Source organism: Syngnathus leptorhynchus, chromosome 17, assembly GCF_054491065.1.
Source record: "Syngnathus leptorhynchus isolate UIUO chromosome 17, UIUO_Slep, whole genome shotgun sequence".
NCBI lineage: Eukaryota > Metazoa > Chordata > Actinopteri > Syngnathiformes > Syngnathidae > Syngnathus > Syngnathus leptorhynchus.
The window spans coordinates 1525392-1546153 of NC_141211.1; the positions used below are offsets into that span (position 1 = coordinate 1525392).

Sequence of the window (20762 nt, forward strand, 5' to 3'; positions counted from 1 at the left end):
TGGCGTTCATTTGACATCGTGGCCTTGTGTGCGTTTGCCTTAGATGCTCCTCGGGTGGAGATCATCCACTCTTTGGCCGTCCCTCAGGAGGGTCAGTACCTAAAGTTGGACTGTGTGTCTCAAGGCAACCCTTCGTAAGTCATTCGCCTGATACCGCTCTTCTGCGGGATGAAGTTCCTGTCTCGATCTATCATTTCTCTTTCCAGGCCAGATCCTGTCATGTGGACAAAAGACGGCGTGGAACTTTCGGACCTGGGCAGGGTGATTGTGGAAGGTCGGGAGCTGACATTCACGTCACTGAACAAGACGGACAACGGCACGTACCGCTGCGAGGCCAGCAACCACCTCGGCACCAGCAGCGCTGAATATGTGCTCTACGTCTACGGTGAGTCGTCTGGGAGGAAAGTTCGACCTAATCGGTGCAAGTCGTGTACAATAAGCATTTTAAGCAAGCACCAAATTCACGTGCTAGTGGTTTTAGAGGCTTCTGCTGTGCATGTGCATTAGCAGTGCGAGTGATTAGTTGTAACATCGCTCACAGGGCCTCAGGTGACACTAATACCACCAACGTCTTTCTTTAAATAAACCTGCGTCCCAGATCTTCTTCATGCATGCACATCATGAGGGTGTGTGTGTGTGTGTGTGTGTAATTTAGTGCTGTGTTGTCAGTAATATTACCACGGAGAATAAGTCATTGAGAGCAACGCCAGAGGAAGTGGAGGATGAAGTGAATCAGTGTCGGGGAAAACGGATAGCTGGTCCTCCTCGTTTTCCTGCGTCTCCTCAGCCGTTTGTCTCTTGGAATTAAGTCCCTGTTCCGTTTGGTTTAGTCGTGTCATTGTGTGTAAGTAAGATGAGGGAAAACGTGTCAGAAACCAAATTTCTCTAAGTAGAACAATAATTATTGCTTGATTATTACAAGTCAAACCCAGCGGGGTGTTTTGTATTTTGCAACGAGCATGATATTGAATATTCTGTGGCCAAATAATGGCGCTACCTCGTATTGACCCGGCTGCCGGCGATGGTTCCGCAGTAATAAGCTAGCCGGGCTGTTCAAGGATACCAGCAAGGTTGCTATCAATAGTTTATGGAGTGTCTGCTTCAGGTCGTACTCACGGCCACTGTGACGTGAATGTAAGCTCCTTGTTTGTAAATGTTGACTATGTGTAGTTGGAGTTGCACCCGAAAAAGGGCGCTGTCGGCAGCTTGACAAATATATTAGCAACGATTATGATCATCGATTCATCGTTTTTTTAAACTTCAAATGTTCAAATCCTCTTAAATATTCTCAAATTCTTGGAGTCCTACATGAAAGCAAAATCATTAACTTTGTGCTAAATCAAAATAAGACATTCGCAAAAACTCTGCACTTTGGAAAAGGGCAATCCATTTTCTGATGATTGCTACGGACCAAACAGACAACTGAGTCGTAATCGATTTCTATTTTTTGCATTGTCAATTTGAAACAAATTTGTGTTTGAAAAAAGAGATAGCCGTAACTAGTTCATCGAAAAAAGTAATCTAGGGTTCCCTCTACTATTAAAATGATTGTTAATTGCGGCCTTAAAATATACTAAATGAAACAGACAGTTTACTTGTCAGGCATTAAATAAAAGAAACGACGACTCGCACTTTGCCAAGTATCGCTCCATATTTCTGGAGAGTTTTAATTAAAGCGTGTGTGATTCCATACAGGCATTACTTGCAGCCTAGCACATCTTAAAAATGTCATGGAAATAGAAGAGCATAAAAATGTGATGAAATTGATGTTCAAAACTCAACACCACAGAAAAAGAGCAATTGTGGCAGAGGAGGGTCAAAGATTCCAATGGAGATTCATGACTTGTTCTTCCAAAATGGCACCCGCTTTGTACCCGGCGTTCATTAGTGATTAGCACACCTTTTAGCCTTTTACAATTGCTGCCATAATTCTGGGAAAATACTTTTTTAATGGTTCCTCTGCAGGAGACATTTTGACTCGGAGACACGCAGTCGACCTGTTTTGTGATTCTCGCCCGGGCTGAAAAGTCACGCAGACGGCCAGGCCTTGCAGCAGGGCCAATTAAAAAACCTCCACAGTCCCATAAAAAAAGAAGAGTGACACAAACAAGGTGGCGGTGTAACCTCATTAACTTTGTCAAACAATGCTTCACCGCCAATCCCTTTGTCCCGTTAATATTTGACCATCGCCTTGAACACCTCCAGGAATGTCTTCGAGCCGTGACTCAAAAATAAAGATATTTTGAGTCTGTTTTTTAAAAACTTGTTAAAGATTGTGAAAGCAAAATTTGTTGGTATGTTTGCTCTCTCGCACATCATTTTTGAAGTCGGACGTCTCTGCTCTGCTTTCCCAGCGGTCCCATTGAGATAAAAAAAAAAAAAAAAAAAAACACGATGTTTCAAGGGGCCAAGAGGAAGAAAAAAATGTGTTGTTTTTACATAATTAAAATGACATACATGGCGGCAAAAAGTTCCTTTCAACACACACAACTGCATCTGTAATTCAGTTGTTGTCAATATGCACTTTATGTATTTCTGCTTGTTTTTAACCTTTTTTTTTTTCTTTTTTTTTTTTGCTTTCCCATTGCTATTACATGCCTTGCCATCCAATTTGTGTGTGGTGTCTAATTTCTCCCATTTGTTTTAGTTGCATTTTGTTTTCCCCTTTGTAAATGTTTGTATGTCTATCCCTCCCACCAGAGGAACCCACCACCCTGCCTCCATCCACCACCCCTCCCTTTCATCCCATCCCCCCAGCTTCCACTGTTCTAGTAGGCACCCACGCTTCAGACCCCACAGTCACTGGAAACCGAGGTACCGTACCACCATCTGCTTTTTTTTCCCAACCTCCTCAGCATATTGTCGCATCTCACGCTTGTCTTAGTTTCAGATGACTCCCGTGTGCAATCACTTCACTGTTAATATTCCAAAGTAGAAATCGACAGGGGTTAACCTACTACCACCCATCCCCTTTTTAATGCTTCCTCTAGGTAGCCTGACTTATCGTATTCAGTTGGAGTGGCGCTGTTTAAAATCCAATGTCCCCTTGACATTCCTAAGACTTGTGTAGTCCCGTGCCCTGAAAGCTCAAAGAAGTAAATGTCATGTCCAACTGCAAATGTCTGCCCCCCAGAGATGACTCATTGTGACTCCTAATGCTGTGTTCAATCCAGGAACCCTTCACACTTGAAAAGAAAGAACCTTTTTTCTTTTTTTTTTTTCCTTCAAAGTAGTAACTCAAACTTTTAGAGAGTGCTGTTGATATGCCCCCTCATTATTAAGTTGGATGAAGGATATTTTAATGAATGGGTTGTCATCTACAAAAAAGGATTTGAGTATTATTGGAGGGAACACTTCATGCTGATGTCACCATTTCTTTAAGCGGCTGTCATTCCTGCAAAAGTTGATGACATGCCGAGTTATGATTATAGATTTGGACATTAATATCCACTGGAGTGTGGACTATGAAACCACCACTATAGTTCTTCACATGTGGTCAAAACCGTTCATATATATAAAAATAATATGAAAATGAAGTGAGTATGTGTTGTAGACATTTTCCAATATTTGGTATGGAATTCTATTAAATTAATACGTACACAATGATGCTTGAGCTATCAATGTTCCAAGTATTATTTTTATACACTGTACCGTGTAATCTAGTGTGAAGAGTTCATGGTCATGTATCTACGCGCTCCTTTAATCCTCTACGAGGCTGACGGCATCATATTTGAGTTAACCATCCTGCAGCCGAGCCCTCCCTCCATGGTGTTGTTAAGAGCTGCTCCAAGATTGGAGTCAGAGAAGGTTGTTAGCGTCTATCATGGTGGCAACCAAGAGACGCCAGAAAGATGTTATCACGGGATTAGAACTACTTTGCCCGACTGGGGGATATTGTCGAGTGATACAAGGAACAATTGAAGGACTTTTGTTGAACCCTTCAACATAATGGAGGAGGAGTTGACATGGTCTAGCACATATTTCAAGAACGGCTCAACGGGATGTTGGAGTAATAAGGCACTTGTTGGATGAGATCATTCTAGATATGGGGAATTTTGGGTGGATAGCCCAACAGACTGAAAGGAACCATATGGCCAGAAAAATGAAAGAATGGATGGGCTGAGAGAAATGAAGCATGGTTTCTGCGTACGTATAGTTTGCCCTTATTTCAGAAATCAGACAGCTAGCAGTAACTGGACTACCTTTGTTTGTTGGAATGACTGTTTGCCAGGTGATTGAGTCTCTGCACCCCACCCTACAATAACGCTGACACGGCGCCACGTCTGAAATGGTAACACGAGAGAGACGTTGCGTTTGATTGACGTATCAATTTAAAAGTTGGGTGCTGTGTTAAGCAATATGCAAATGAGTTTGCTGACCCTCAAAGTTGAAGAAACCCTTTCCTACCTTTCTTTCTCCCTCCCTCTCAAACCTTTTCCCGCAGCCTCATTGGCTTCCTCCCCACAATGTTGAATATTCCCCATCAGCTTCTGATGTCTATTTGTGTTCTGCTGACACACAAGAGGGGCGCAGCTTCTCTATGTATCGTGGGGGAATCTGGATATCAGACTCCTTCAATGCGTCCCCAGTCGCTACGCTATCTGCTTTCATGCGTCTTCTTGATTTATTACCCGCTCTTTTCACGGGCTCTAGATGAAAGCAAACATGCATGGAGCGCTTGCAGCCCCATGACGTTTTGTCTTTTTAATAAAGTTGTCCGGCTGAGCTGAAGACGCATGGTAGGTCCAACCTTGGAGCTCCTAAGGCGGAATATTAGCATATAACACACCTGATTATCTCCTTTATGCATTCCACTGCTCACTTTTTGACACCTTGCTTCTATTTATCAACCCACGCTGAATAAAACAGTGCGGGTTATCTTGTACCAAGTTATCATTCTCCGCGGAGCTTTTGTAGTTGCTCAGAAATTGAATAAAGTTTATTTACAATCATTTTATTAATTAAAGGTCTTGCTGGATAAAAAAAAAATAGTTTATTTTGTGAAGTTCCACAGATAAAGACTCCTTGGGTTTGAGCCACATCTTAGTGATAGTTTTTGGTATTTGCTGCCAACACAAGTCATCTAGTCTCACAGCAAGAGGTCTGTAAAAACTGAACAGACGCCACATTAAAAGTCTCGCGTCTTTTGCTTGGTTGGAAAGTGCCAAACCACTGAAGTTTAGGGGCCTAAAGCAAAGAACAACTTTACAATGATAAAAGCAGGATGTGGAAGTTTTAACACTGGCATTTATTTATTTATTCATTTATTTATTTAAATCTACTATGCTGTGGAAATGTACTTTTTTTCTTGCAGTGTAATGAAAATGGCTATCTTAGACACAATTACCCTATGGAGTCACATAGTGAATGGTGGCATTTCTTCAATCTTGAAGAAATATGATCAAATAAATATACAGCAAACTTGATGGTTCTAATAAATAGTCTAATTAGCTCCAATGTGCTTCGTGACAACTGTTGACCTCTGGGGTGTAACTACAGCAAAGATAAAGATTCCGAATCTCCAGTGGATGACTCGAGACTGATGTCCGAACTGTCGCTTGTGATTCACTGTATTGATTAAGCGCCGGAGCGTGCGCCCGCTCAGTCTTAATGGCAATCATACATCTTTGGCTAAGCACCAAAGGTCTGTGCAATGTCATCAAAGTGTACATAAACACATCCTCGCTCTGCATGGTCGCTTACCTCTTTGCCGTATCGCTCTTCGTGGCTTAGCAAATTAGCTGTGACCTTGCCAAACTGAAATTAGTCATCACGCACAACAGGGCTTTCTTTGACATATTTACTGTTCACTCCAGGCAATCAGTATTCCTTTGGCCAAGCCCTGTTGCCCGACACCGGTGCTAAGAACGGGTCCTGCCTCAGAGAGGACAGCAATTATTCATGGCTGGTGTCTCTGCCCGTGGTGGTGCAGAAATAATCAAATAAAGCACGGCCAAACCTACAGTTATCTTCTCTTACTTTGTACCTGAGAGGAATGGAGGATAAAAGAAGAGAAAACTCAACCGGCGGCTTTTGACACAAACAACGCTTGTACTTAAACTTGCATTGAAAAGGTGATACGAGGAAGCTGTTGGACGCCTGATAGGTTAGCTTGCATGAGCGTCATGTTCACATGCATTCATTCCTTTTCTATACTGCTTATCCTGTTCAGGGTTGCGGGCTTTGTGCTTTAAAAAGACCAATTGGGAAAAAAAAAAATCAAAGCTTAAATAACTTTTATCCCTTTGAACTTTGGTTGCGTGTTCACACAGTCAGCCTCTAGATCACAGGTGTCAAAGTCAAGGCCCGGGGGCCGGATACGGCCCGCCACATCATTGTAGGTGGCTCACAAAGACAAAAAATGTTTGATTTGATTTCAATATTTCACTTTTTATTCGTCTCTGCTTTGAAAACTAGTTATTCATCAATTTGTTGTGTAGCCTATACTATCCATATATACAATATGAGACGTTCATACATTTATTTGGGTTGACAATTTGAATGGGCCTTTGAGGCAAACTATGACTATGATGCGGCCCGCGACAAAAATAAGCCTGAAGCCTCATCTTAAGATACAAAACCAGTATGGTTGTTTATTATTCCTCCCCACACACACGCCACACTGTTGCTCCGTGTCGGCCATTTGAAGGGTCAAAGGCCATGGGATCAATAATGGGTTGCCGCAGTGTGGCAAGGCGATCTTTATCTCAAGCCTGGGTGTGTTCAGGATGCAACGTGGTTTGTCTGAAGACTTGGTACAAGCGGCAGCTTAATTACCAGCCTTCCTCGGGGCTCTGTTCCTTGAGGGCTTGCGCCGTCTGCATTTCCCTACAATGAAATATTCATGACGCCGGTTCTTGATTGTGAAATCTACCTTGCAAAATAGTCTGACTTTAATAAAGGTTACAAAAATTCTGGAAATAATGAAACCCAAAGAATAGACTGAATTGAATAAGAGTGGAAGTTGAATTCATGGTAAAAAAAAAAATAATAATAAGTACGGCAGTGGAATTTCCATCAATGAAGTGCCCTCATCCAAATTTGTACGTAAGGTGGATTTAATCAAATCATTATGATTGTACTGCTATCTTAGCTTAGATGCTAACATAGCACAGTCAAATCAAAATTAGCGCAGGAAGTTTTTGGACTATAAGTCACAATTAAAATTCTTTCGGCGCTCCCGTCGCAACCTCAAAAGGTTCTTCACATTTTTCCTGTTAGCCATGATTGCAGTGCTAACCTTCGGAAGAAAAAGCAGGACACACAGTTTTTGTGTTTGTTTTCCCCAAACTTTTGATGGTAAAGGACAAAAAGTGCAACGTGTATTTTGCAGGTACTCCTGTTCAATCTGCTTTAGACTGGGGGAGAAACCTGTTGTGAAAACTCAATAAGTGAAAGGACAATTTTCATTCCTTGGAGGGATTTCCAACAGCTTTATTTCATTGCTATCGATCTAACGTTAGCGCAGGGTTAGGACGTGTGATGAGCAGAAATAACATTTTCTCTCGCAGCCGCCGCTTCGGTGGGTAACTCATGTTGAAAGCAAAAGGCTTATGTTCCCGTGACAGCATCCTCAGATATTTCAAAAGGGGTTAAATATTGAACAGCCACGACAATCTTCTGTCCATTTCCTCCCTGGCGTGGGGCGCAGGACGAATTAAAACATAATGCAAAGGTCTTTGCGCTTATTGCTGAGCCAGCTTATTGATGAGCTGTCACATTAACTGGCTTTGGGGGGAAGAAATATAGCAACAATTTGGAAGTAAGTGTAGAACAGGGAGGGGGAAATCATTAGATCTCAAGGCTCATGCGATCAATTACATGTAATAACCCCAACTCCATCCACCCATATTCAGTCAAAGGTCTGCTTTTTATTTAGTGAAGCTTTATTCCTTGGACTTGTCCCTCGAAAGGATTTTAACATGCCCCCTCTTGTGTCTTTTTCATTTAACTCAGGTCACACTAACCCATTCCACTCATGCAATTATGAGGGAAAATTGTTGGCGAAGCAACAGCGCTAAAGTTGTGATCAAGTTAACGCTGCAGCGTTGATTTTATCCCCATTGTCACTTTCTCACTGCTGAGGTTATCGACTACGCCGAACACGCCGCCGCCGTGATAGATTGATTCTCGCGTTGGGCTTAATGAATTCATAAGATTAATTATCTCACTCTGATTATAACTTCATTTTCATTGTGAGAGCAGGATAGGAGGGAGGGAGGGAGGAAGTCTGATCGCTTGAATATTCAAGAGAGTGTCCGCGACCATGTGAGGGGCTTTATTGAATGATTAGCAGGAGTAATTTGTTTTCAGAATCTAATTAATCCTCTCAGAGACACCAAGCAATAATCTGCAAGGACGTAGGGGAAAAAAAAAATGTGAAAACGTAAACGCGTCTCTGTAGCAACATTTTGACTTTTGCTTCCTTCAAATGCTCAACGCTCATCCATTCAAAACCCTTTTTTTCCATCTCGGCTGGAATGCTGCGACCACTTTGGGCTACCTTCCTAAATGAAATTTCACATGGAATTAGCCATTAGTAGCCCTTCATAGGACATGAAACCGTACCAACAAATGAACAAACAATACCGATACCGAGTATAGATACCACTAGTACTTGTGATATTTGACATTTTAATGAACACAATACCTGAACAAAGACTTGACTAACAACTGTATCAACAAATTAACAAACATTACCGATACCACTAGTACTTAACGAGCACGATAACTGAACAAAGACTTTGCTTCGATGCTTCGATACCTTGAAATAATCGATACCGGTATCGGTGCTGGCCCATCCTTAAATAAAATCCCTATTAATTTGATGTGATCTATTATGTATAAGGTGGGAGTTCTGTCTGAAATATATAAAGTGAGGTTGTTTCTCTTGCCTGGTTTGTTGTATAGAGCCTCAAGGACATGCCATTTCTGTAAGCCTTTTTGTTTAAGGTGGTTATTAGACTTGAGAGATGCTACATTTGATCGTCAGAGGCTGAGCTGTTAAGCCTCGCCAGATGAATGGCGTCGCAAAGGACAATTCTGTTTGGTAAATGACTGCACTGAAAGTTCTTTAGATGAAGACGGCGGATGTGCAACAGACAAACTTTGATAAAGAATGATTCCCATTTGGAAGGCAATCCCGTGAGGTGACTTTCAAGCCAAACATCAGATGAGCAGTCGGGCACCTTTTTACAGATAAAAACATCTGAAATCTTGCAAAAGTATGTTTTATCTTGTCACTTCACGGTCATGAGAAAAATGGGCTGCTCTGCTTTCATTATTTGACTCACTTTGCCGTGTATTCATTGAGCCTTATCTTTCTGTCAAGGCGGAATTTTTGACGCCGCTCGTTAGATTGTGCATAACGGTGTCTTCAACAATATGTCTTCAATTTTTCTATCTTTGAAGTCATACGTTCGTGACACCTGTGTCCATTGTTTGGCCAAAATGGAATTATACTGTGAAGAGGCCAGATGTTTGTTGTCATCTAGTTCTGCAGTTATGCCAGCAAACTGCCTTGTTTATTGAGGCACACGGTCAACAGAAAGAAGCCCGTAGCCATCCGATAAGGATTTAGCAGGAGGAAGACTGTTGCTGGGAGGGAATCAGCGGCGACTCGCACAAGCTGCGAGCGTCTTTGATTTATTTAACACGGCCGGGCGACAAGGAGATCGCCATAAATATTGAAGGACAACTTTGCTCTGCTATGAAATCGCACCGAGAAGATATGTGCCCCTTATTAAAAGATCATGTGATGCAAAGGCACGGTGCTCTAGAAGGTTCCATTTTGGATTTTCTTTCTTTTTGCTTCTTCCATTTTTTTCCGTAGGCCAAACATTTCTCTCTCTAAGTGATGCTCTAAAATAGAATATTTATGTCTGGGATCGCATATGGAATATTGTATTATGGTAAAACATGTCTTTTTATGTGCAACATTCTCCAAAGTGATTCAACAGCCACATTTATATGCATCAAGCGGCGGCGGGACTCCAAGGCCACGCTGATGTGCCCATGTGCGCTAAAAAGTCCTGGCCGTCGTGCCGCAATGAGGTACAGAGACAGCCATGGGGGGAACATTGCTTCCTCCTTTGCTTCACTGACGATGCAGAACTTTAGCACAGTGAAACCCTGCTAAGTGTCCATGTGTGTGTGCATGTGTTCTCACATGTGTGTGTACGTGTGTGTGTCATTGCGGGCGTTTGTTTGTCCGCTGAGAGGCGGTGAAGTGTGAAGGCCTGGTCATTCGCACGACGGCGGCTTATGGAGCGCATGCAAGCCAGCTGTTCAATTGGGCCACATGGGAAGAGGATAACGGGGAAAAAAAAAAAAAAAAAAAACAGCTATGTATGTTGAAATTGTTTCTACATATTCCTGGTAACACCTTTTTCTTCTGTGTGGAAAAGATACAAAAAATGTCAATCCAGTTGTGATGCTGTCAGTACAAAGCAACAGGTGGCACAAAAATAGTCTGTAAGCCTAGTTGAAAACCCTCATTTGAAACTGCACCCCTAATTCAAAACCCTACTTTGCAATCCTTTTCCTAATTTAAAACCCTCCTTTGGAAAACGACGTCTCATATAAAAGCCAACTTTGAAGCCCTAATTTAAAACCCCACTTTGAAACCTCAATTTGAAACCCTACCTCTAATTTAAAACGCTCATTTCAAACCCTACTCCAGGCATAAAATAATTAGCTGTTCACACCCTTGTTTATTTTATTGATTTATTTTGTGCAATGTGAACAACTTGACAAGAAAGATCCTTTCTCATCTTTTTCACACCTCTATTCGGCTCACAAGAATCACTCTTTTGTTCTTTTGGGGATTTTCTGATGATTTATTTACTGTACCTTTGCGAGTGCCAGCCTGCTTTACATTTTGGAGATTCTTGTGCCTCCATGGGTGGTTTGTGAATTATTCAACTCCCTGATTTTTTTTTTTTCCCCTCTAACTCACTATGTCGTTGTCTTCACCTTCATTTTGCAGGCTGAATATCTCTCTCCCACTCTCACCCTCTTCCTCTCAGTTTTTTTATTCCCTGAGAAATCATGTGAAAGGAGCAAGCTCTCCTCAGAAGCATCATTAGAAGAAGAGAAAAGCCCCTTCATTCCTTGTTGCATTGTTTGCTCAATTTCTTGATTTGACGGTAGCGTTCTCATCTCCCTCCCGTCTGTCCTCAGATCCCAACGCTCTGGGCCATCACGGCACGGACCACGCTTTGATCGGGGGTGTGGTGGCTGTGGTGGTCTTTGTCACCTTGTGTTTAATCATTGTTCTGGGAAGATACCTGGCCAGGCATAAAGGTAGGTAGGAACCACCTCGGACCCCCGCCGTCCATCTCGCAAAGCTCACACCGTCCCATCGGACAGAGAATCCTCAGGTGGCAGATGAATGATACGCGGTGGCTCCTGTGAAGGACAAAGAATAAAATAAGACATGGAATCTGTGAAGATTGAAATCCCTTGAGACGTGAGGGCAATTTGAATGGTGGAGGTGGCCCGCATATGACCACGTACATTTGAAATTAGGGATCAAATATGTGCGATGTAAGGATGGCACAAAACTCAGTTTTTTGTAAAAAAAAGACCAACAATAGGGCCGCACGCTATTTGTACGCACTTTACATGTGGCGCTTTTACGTAGGAACGTACCTGACAAACGAGGCCAAAGGGGCGGACGACGCGCCCGACGCCGACACGGCCATCATCAACGCCGAGGGCAACCACGCGCACGCCGAAGAAAAGAAGGAGTACTTCATCTAGACTCTAGAGGGCGCCTCCCTTGCCATCCGTCCCTCCGTGTCCTCTCTCTCTCTTTCTCTCTCTCTCTCTCTTGCCCAGTGTTTGCCCTCTTTTTGGCTTCATCTTTTTCCTCATGGTTCAGCGGCCATTTTTCGCAGGCATCGCTGCTTTTTGCCCCTTCAACTCTGTAAATGTGTAAATCTACCATGACTGCTTCGTACACCCTCCAGTCAGACACCTGAACACGCTAACACAAGCCCCTCCCACTCATCCCCACCTCCACACACACACACACACACACACACACACACACACACACACACACACACACACACACACATCAACACGGTGCCTAAAAAAATACAGACGCCATTGAACTCGTGTCAATGCCTTCATGTATCAGTCAGTAGCAAATGTAAATGCTTTTGTAGGTGGTCACCCGGACGGACCATCATCTCGTTGCTTAGCTCACAGCATTGTGTCTTTTGATTCTTCAAATTTTTTTTATTTTTTATTTTTCTCGATGATGATCTGTGCTATTTGGCGCCTTATACATATCTACCACACTCAATATCTTAGACGATGGATCCCTCCTTCTTTAAATAGACTTGTAATTAAAATGTGGAGCCATGTAAGATAAGAAGAAGGCTTTGTGTGGTACTCGAGTAGCAAGGTTGCTCAGATCCGTGTGTAGTTAGTACAGTAGAGTGGGGGGGCGGGGGGGGTGTAGCGTGCTACCGTTTAGAAGTGAGAATACACACCAAAAATTTTACAAGCGATGCTAGATGAGATATTTCATCCATTGAGAAGAATAGAAGAGCATTTTCTAAATCTGCTACTTTTTGTGTATATTCTTGAACTCGGCAGCCGCTTTTGTTTTCAACATAATGGCTTCAGGTCGACTAGTTGTATAAATTGTATTTGAGTTAGCAAAAAATCATTTATGTTCTAATGAGAAGAGAGGGGAAAAAAAAATAACATCCCGTCAAATGTAAAATTAGAAAATGGGTAATGGAAAAGAGTTCATTAGTTACGTTATGTACAGGGATTTTGTGATAAATGCAATTTATTGCTGTAAATTCTGTTTTGATGTGCACTTCAACTAATTTTATGTTTTTATGGACCAAGCAGTTGAACTTTGAAAAGAAAAAAGTACAAAAAGTTCAAATGTTCAAAGTTGAGTATTTTACCTTAACGCGAGTCCGGTATGAAGTCCACCTCAGACGTGCGCAGTGAAAGTTAATGTTCATGTGAAATATTCACACTTGGAACGCCCGAAGGGACAAACTATTAAAAAAGGAAAAAAAAAAAAAAAAAGTCATGAATGTGTTGCGTTGTTTTCCATACATTATTTCCCAAATGATAAATTTTGATGGACGAAGATAAAAGCACAAGATGGAGTTCGTGTTTTTCATTGCAACCAATTAATTGCCTTGATTCAAATTGACAGTGATCTTTGTTTCCAAATCATCCAAACAAAAGAAGAAAAAAATCAATACTTTTCTTTGAATGGTTTTAAACTCCCTGCTGTGTATCGTGTCTGCTAAAACGTGTTTGATTGTGAAAATTGCTATTGAATTCCAGCTCTCTTATAATCTTTTTGTATATTAGCAACTTTATCAATTGTTCTGTTTTTTTTATTTTTTATTATTATTTCTTTTTTTGATCTGTCATTACATATACTTTGGCCAATTTTTGCATTTTGTTTTGGCACACGGCATGTAAATAATGTGTGGGAAACTAAAGTTGGTAAAACCACATCAGTAAGTTTTCGTTGGCCTCTTTTTCATATTTAAATTATTTCAAGAGGTGTTTTAGAGAATGGGAAGAATGTTTAGTAACTATATCGTAGACAACTGAGGGGATTGTGGCTTTTTATTAAAGATGGGAATTTAATCACATTTTCTTGATTGAAGATGTAGAAATTTTCAATTATTTTTTTTTTTTTTTTTAACCCCTGAATGTTCCGAACACCGGTGGCGTATTTTGCAGTGTAAGGATGTAGCTCAAGTTTCTATAGCTAGCGCAATTTTTGTTTCCCATTCTCCATTTTGACACATTTCTTCAAGATGCGATTAGTCCAAATCAACACAACTCATGAAAAATCTATTTGGCAAAACTCTAAATGATTATTATTCCTATCTATGGCTATGGAACTCATTCATCAAACAATAATTGAAAAACTCAAACTTGTTTTTTGCCTGCAAGCAAGGAGGTGGTTGACTTCGTCAGGTCGTCTATTGTGAGCAAACGGTAAATTAATCGAGCAAGATGGAGGCAATTGTTACCAAGGGCAATGGAACAGTTGGCCCAGCTGTCTCCTATTTGGTGACCAATTTTCAGCATTATGCAAATACGGTCAGTAAGTAATGTCTTTGTCACCGAGTGAACTCAAACGTTGCCGCAGCGTCTCCTTGAGTGGAACAACACTCACTTAGGTTCTTGGGGACGTGGACAGCTGTCACGACCATGAGCGGGTTTGCAGTTTGAGAGTCAAAATTCACATTTTGCACCACAAAAAAAGGGAACAGTTGTGCGTCAAGGACAGATTCAGATGCATAAATCTTTCTTCTTCACTGCGGCCTTTGTGACCATTCATCAACATGATAGCACATCCACGTGCGCATCCATTTGTTGTGTGTAATGATTTGGAGTCGCTACAGGATGAAGTGAGTCACAAGTTGGGGAATAAATAATAAATCCGCTTTTATCTTTGCCTGTCGCTGTCGCTTGTTGATTTAAAAGCGTCAAGTGTTGCTTTCAAATGTTGACGCGACGTTGCTATCACGCACTTACAGACTGCCCGCAACATGTGTTTGTCGAGGATTTTTTTTTTCTCCAACCCACTTTTTGTTGTTTATTCCATTTTTTTTTTTTTTTTATCACAGACGCAATGTTTTACATAAATGGATAATATGGAATACATTTTGGCACATGCAGGTTCTAAATAAAGAATTGGGCATTTTTGTACTACATGAAAACATGTCCCATGTTGGCTTGATAGCATAGTATTTTTAATTTTAGTTATTTTTAACTTGGGCACTTATGCTACACAGCTAACAATGAGCAGCTTATTATTATTCAATGCACTCCACTTATGTTTTTGTCATTTACCATTTTTTTTAATGGAATACTTTTTAAATCACTGACTGGGTAGGTTTTGGTGAGCTTTTCTTCCTCTCTCAAAAACAGGCTGACTCACTCTGATGAGTTCAAGTGCAGTTGTATCACATCTGGGCTTGGTTTTCTGAACTTTGTGGGTTTTTTTTTTTTTTAAGGAAGCTTTAAACCTCTCGCCCCCTCGCTATCTAATGCATCATTTCCATGAGTCATCGTTGGCCTTTTATTGACGTGGACAGCATGATGTTATTGGAGCAACACAGTCGCACAGTTTTTGAAACTCAAATCTAAGATCACAGTTGATTTTTTTTCCCCCCCCCTTTTTTTTTTTTTAATTCTGTTGTTATTGTATGTAAGTTTGGCATATAAATGCACACATGGCTCTGAAGTCATAGACTGTATTGTTGATTTCCTTATCATGAATTGTTTTATTGACTTTAATTTGATGGTTCTAGAAAATCATGGCCTTACAATCACAGCGCATGAAATATTTGTTTTTCTTCAATAGACGTTAAATAGAATTATCATTCCAGCTGTTTGTTTTTGCATCTCAGGAATATATTGCTTTTATTTTCCAGACACGGTATGTTTATTTCTTTTTTTTTTTTTTTTTACCTAATTGGGAGACCCTCTGTTACACAACAAATATCTCACTTAATATTGAAACAATAACTTGTGTAATTCTACTATTCTTTCCCTGACTGGAATGTTCCATGAACAAGAGCTGAAAATAGGTCAAGTTTCTTCTCTATGTTGTTGGATTCCAGCTATTGGCAAGTGCACATCTTGACGTCATTGAGTGTTTAGTTGTGCCCCACTGTCGCTCACTACGCTGCAAACACGAAAGGTCAGAGTTCCCGCTACAGATATGTTAGTGTAGTCACCACTTTTATGATTATTCATCATATATTGGGCAGTCGTGGTGTCCTTAGCACCATTTTCTCCCATTGTACGTGGGATTGATTTATTTAATTTAGAGGTTGCTATTCATGTATGAAATTGAATTGTTGAATAAATAGTTGCCAAAATATTTGCCTGAGACCTTTTTTTTCTCTGGTTACTAATGCTAAACGCTACTATCAGAGAAATGGTGCAACAGATTTTCAGGACTTATCTGATGGAGGCTAATTTGTTTCTTTGGCTAAGTTTCCACTGTTTTATAGTGAAATCACATTTATGCATTAAAATTAATCACCTTGAACAAAAAGGAAAATAACATGGTGGCTTTCAGAAGCGCAAGAGAACGTAGGCCAAATTGCAAGAAATGAGGAAGACGGCACACCGTGTCTGGCTCTAAACTCGCCAATTTGGTCTGCCTCTTTGTTACAGGCAAACAACGCGCGGGCGAAGGGGAATGTTGATTGATGCATTCATAAAAACAATAAGAAAAAAAAAACTGTGCAGCTCTCAGACTGAGAAGGTACGTGACAATGCAAAACGCGCTCAGCCAGATAAAGCCAAGATCCAAAGATAGCGAAAGTAAGTCTCATAATCGGTCATCAGAACAACAACAAAGCTGAGGTGTTGGCTTCATTTAATTGCTAAATGCTTGGCAATTAAGATGATAAAGCTATTTGCTTGCAAGTTGGCTTTGCGAGGGAAACAATAGAGCTTTGTTGAGGTGCACTAGCTTATTAAGTGTCACTGCCGACATCCAGCAGGCTGAAAGCTGCCCATACAGGTCGCATTACGCTCACTTTTTATACTTTTTTTTTATTTGAACTAAAATCTTTAACGGCGTGTCTTGGTTCAATCCTCAAGCCTGGTAATCATGTCAAAGCATCCTTGAGCAAGACACAAAAAGGTAGCAAAAAAAAAAATGAAGTGTGATGTACACAAGCTAGTCACAGCCTCTGAGTGGACTTCTTATTTAAGAGACCCCCAGCTGGGGAAGCCAGTCAGCGGGGGTCGTGTTGCCATGGTGTTAGCCAAGAAATCATTACTAATGTTCAGTGTCATATTATCGTCAAAGTGCAGAGTGACGTCCCTGGAGGAACCCAGATATTTGACTTCTTTCACAATATCCAAGCCATGATTGACAAAGACATAATACGGTGTATGTTCCATAAAACGCTGTGGCCCGTGTTTTTTTGTCTGCACATTAAGGTCTGACGCTATAAGATTCAAGCTGGACCACTTTCTTGAGTGCAGCATTTAGTCTATCATTATGAATGGGGGGGGGGGGGGGGGGTAGAGATTTGAGATAGCCTGCCCCAACTGATAAATGACGCGGTGAGAGCCATAGGGCACGGAGGTAATTGTTCACACTGAATAATGTTAACGAGTTTGGCAAAAGCCCGCCAAATGAGAAGTTTCTGCTCTTGGGTTTTTGGGGCGTATGGAACCTTTTTGGAGAGTGGACGGCTGAATTTAGTATGTCGTCTAATTTATGGCTTTAGGCTTTTTTTTGAAAGGAGTGACCGACCGCACCATTAAGAAAAGAGAAGCAGCCTGAGGGTGGGGTTGACAGAGTTCACGGCAGACAGGTCATTTATTTTTGATAGGACGCTTGAATTTCAACCAATTAAAGATTGGTTGGATTTGAACTGAAATGAATTGTTGAGAAGGGGAAAAGATAAGTTCAATTACTTGGAATTTCAATTTTCGGTTGCATAATTTCTCAGTTATCATTTGTTGCAATAAACTCTGCTTGATTATGATGAAAGCATGTTTTGACATGTTTTACAACCAAAAACAGGAGGTCGTTTCATTTCCTCCCGTGGCGACCTTAACGTAACGTAATTTATTTATCCTATCGTGAGGAATGTAAAATACTACCAGCACAGTTAATAAAAGGTTGAGCCCTGTATTTTAAAGTGCCATGGAATTTTCGCATTGTATTTCTTGGAGATGGCACCGGTCGAGTAACAAGGCCCTAATAATGCTAATGCTAGTAATATAACATGGCCAATTATATATCTGTAGCCTCTCAGTGCCTGGTATGAGATTAATGTCAAAAATGAGTTCCACTTTTCACGCACGCATTTTTTGCTGAGCCATCTGTTGGAGGCTTTTACTGGCAGTTGAGTTGGACAGCAAGTGCAGACACAAGGAGGCAAAGGGAGGTGAAAATGGGGACAAGTGCACTTTTAAGTCGACAGAGAAAAAGGATAATGAGCTTGTGGTCACCTTGTCATGAACTTCATTACGGCTTATTACTGCCATCCGTCCTCTGCTTTTATCACTCTGAGGCACGACAGATGACCAAATACTGAGTGGCGTATATACAATATTTAGACCATACATCTTTTTTACAGACTGTCGGTGTGAAATCCTTAGGTTCAATTCCAAGTGTAAACATATGCTAAATATAAATTTGAATATTTAAATATAATCAATTTAATGTCTCGTTTTAGTTTTTAATTGATTTTACATTTCAAAACATAAAATGATCAAATTTAGATCAAATTAAAATAACTTTCTTTGTATTTTCCAGCAGTCTGAATGTGCTCTGGCACCTCTCAGGTCAGTCTTGGCACGACATCAGATGTCTGGCTTGGCGTTGATTTCAAATCCATCACACACAGTAAAGGAGTAGTAAAAAGACATCTTGTCTTGCACATTTTGTCACATTTCAAATAAAAATCCACTGCTACATTAAAAATCATTACTTGTACAATTCAGTCTTTCTACGGAAATCTGTGTTTTTATCCAAACTACAAAGTTTGAAATCAATGGAAAGTGATTATTGATTTGCGCAGTGTACTTACACATGAGTATCTTTCTCATGAGGCAATTCAGTCCAGGTCCACTTTGCCCTTCAACGATCGTTGATAACGTTGCCGTCGCGCGTCACTCACGACTTGGACTGATTCGCCCTCGGCCCGCAAAGCCTAATTTGCTCGCCACAAGAATCTATCAGTCAGCGATGTTATCTGCGAGTCCCCTCCATTTGTCTTTTCTGGCTCTCCACCTTTGGATCCCCCCCCCCCCCCCCCCCACTCAGGAAATCCCTCTTGCATCACTCAGTCAGTATTTTTTCGAAGGACCTCACAAACAAATCACGTGTGCTTGAAGAGCCCTTTGCATATAGATCATATCCTGACAAGAAAAATGTCCACATGGTCAGGCCATTCTGAGTGATGCCATGACTGAGGCGCATTTCGTTCTGGCAAACTTTGGAGACGCATCACTGATATGACTTGATTAATGGTCAAGCGGCTAAGAGCCGGAAAACTATCGGACAGGGATAATATCCTCGGCGGACCTGAAGATTAAGAACAAAACGGCCAGTTGAGTCAATTTTCTTTGAAAGACAGGAGAAGAAATGGATGTGCAACCCTGTAATGATAAAGATTACAATCATGTTGATGACAGACATAAAATCAAATATTATTTTGACACCGATGTTAAATATTATATCATGTTGAATATCTGATGTCGATTTCAATTGGATTGAATGTTTGGCCTTGGACAATAGTGTCTCCTTAGGTAGGCGTGTTTCGCAGGTGCATTCAGATGTCGTATGAAGCCTTATCGTTGATTTCGAGTTAAATGCCGCACTCGGAGAAGAAACAGTCCTTGCATCGCCCTTCCGTCGCCCACATCTTGTTCAACAGATGTCTATCAAGCACGTCCTTGCCAAAGTCATCTCCTCTCGCCTGCCATCAGAAAACTAATGACTGTCTTGTCTGCACGGCCTCACCTCTCTCTTCATATGTCTGCACAGATCTTTATCTCCACGGGAATAAAGTCATCTTAGCATGGCATGTTTTTTAATACCCCCCCGCTGCTATAAATATTTATTAAAGATGTGCCATTAAGATGGGCCAAAGAGGAGCGCGAGCAAACACCTTTTTGTTTAACTTCACTAATACACTTGTAGGTGGAGGCCAAATGGCAATGTGAGTAAAGAAGCCAGGCATGCTCCAGCATCATGGAGGAACATTTCAATTTGCATTTCTTGCACCTTTTCTGCCAAGGACATACAAGATGAACACTTAGAAAAGTACAAAAAGGAAAGAAAAATTGCATTTTAATGTAGGTAAAAAAAAAAATACATGGAAATGTGGACTTTTTAAATAGCAACATCTCACTTTTTTTTTTTTTTTTTTATTAAGTAGCAGCCATTTTGAGCAAATTCCAACTAGTGAAGTCACCCAATAAGAAGCAGGTAGCCAAGACAGATGGCAAACACTAAACTGCCAATTGCTAAGCTTCTTTCCCTACAACATCTAGTTTTGTCGTTTTATTTTTAAGCATGATTTAATTAGCTTGCTAGGATATCATTGCAATCAGATTCTCTACTATTAAGCGGAACATTTTGTGGAATTTGGTTTCTTTTGACGAAACAGTGGAAAACGAGCCAAGTATGGCGCTCCTTATCCCAACTTGGAGTTAGTTGAACGTGGTAATTGAAATGCATGAGTTTTGAAGCGGCCATATGCTTGAATTAGTGTTAAGTCTGGCATCTGCTCTTGTTCCGTTAGCTGGCATTGTGTAAACGAATTTAGGGGTTGTAAGCTGGAGTTTGTGCGCAATCAATTGATTAGCTAATCAACTAAGCACCGACACACAATCTGTCATTTTTTTTCCCCAGCCGAGATGGCGCTATACTATCTGTAGCGTGTACGGGAATCACTGCACTAACACAAGTGCAAATCTATATTCCTAGGGACGCACAAAAAAAAACAATTATACTATAGACAACATACTGATGTTTAATGTGGCCTTGATTGAGTCGTAAAGTGACCTAGTTCATTAATTCGCTGTTTTGTGGATGTGGCTGAAGCACTAGCAGAGCGCGCGCTAATGTTCATTCTGCATTTTTATTTACGTTTTGCGAGATGAATACTGATTGCAAGACTACTTATTCAGCACCCGCTTCAGAAATAGCAACTTTCTGCTATGTTAGTATTAAACTACAACATATGACTTGATAGAATGATCAAAAGAATTAT

At 40.9% G+C, this 20762-nt stretch overlaps 1 protein-coding gene across 1 annotated transcript in view; it reads left to right on the forward strand.

Moving 5' to 3' along the window:
* cadm2a (cell adhesion molecule 2a) overlaps positions 1 to 15868 on the forward strand; it is a 107121-nt gene extending 91253 nt beyond the window's left edge. Inside the window, exons 6-10 of the mRNA XM_085936380.1 lie at positions 44 to 134; positions 207 to 385; positions 2701 to 2814; positions 11182 to 11304; positions 11645 to 15868. Of these exons, the coding sequence (XP_085792506.1) occupies positions 44 to 134; positions 207 to 385; positions 2701 to 2814; positions 11182 to 11304; positions 11645 to 11763 (626 nt within the window). The 3' untranslated portion in view covers positions 11764 to 15868. The remainder of the gene's footprint in view (positions 1 to 43; positions 135 to 206; positions 386 to 2700; positions 2815 to 11181; positions 11305 to 11644) is intronic.
* Positions 15869 to 20762: the final 4894 nt, after the last annotated feature.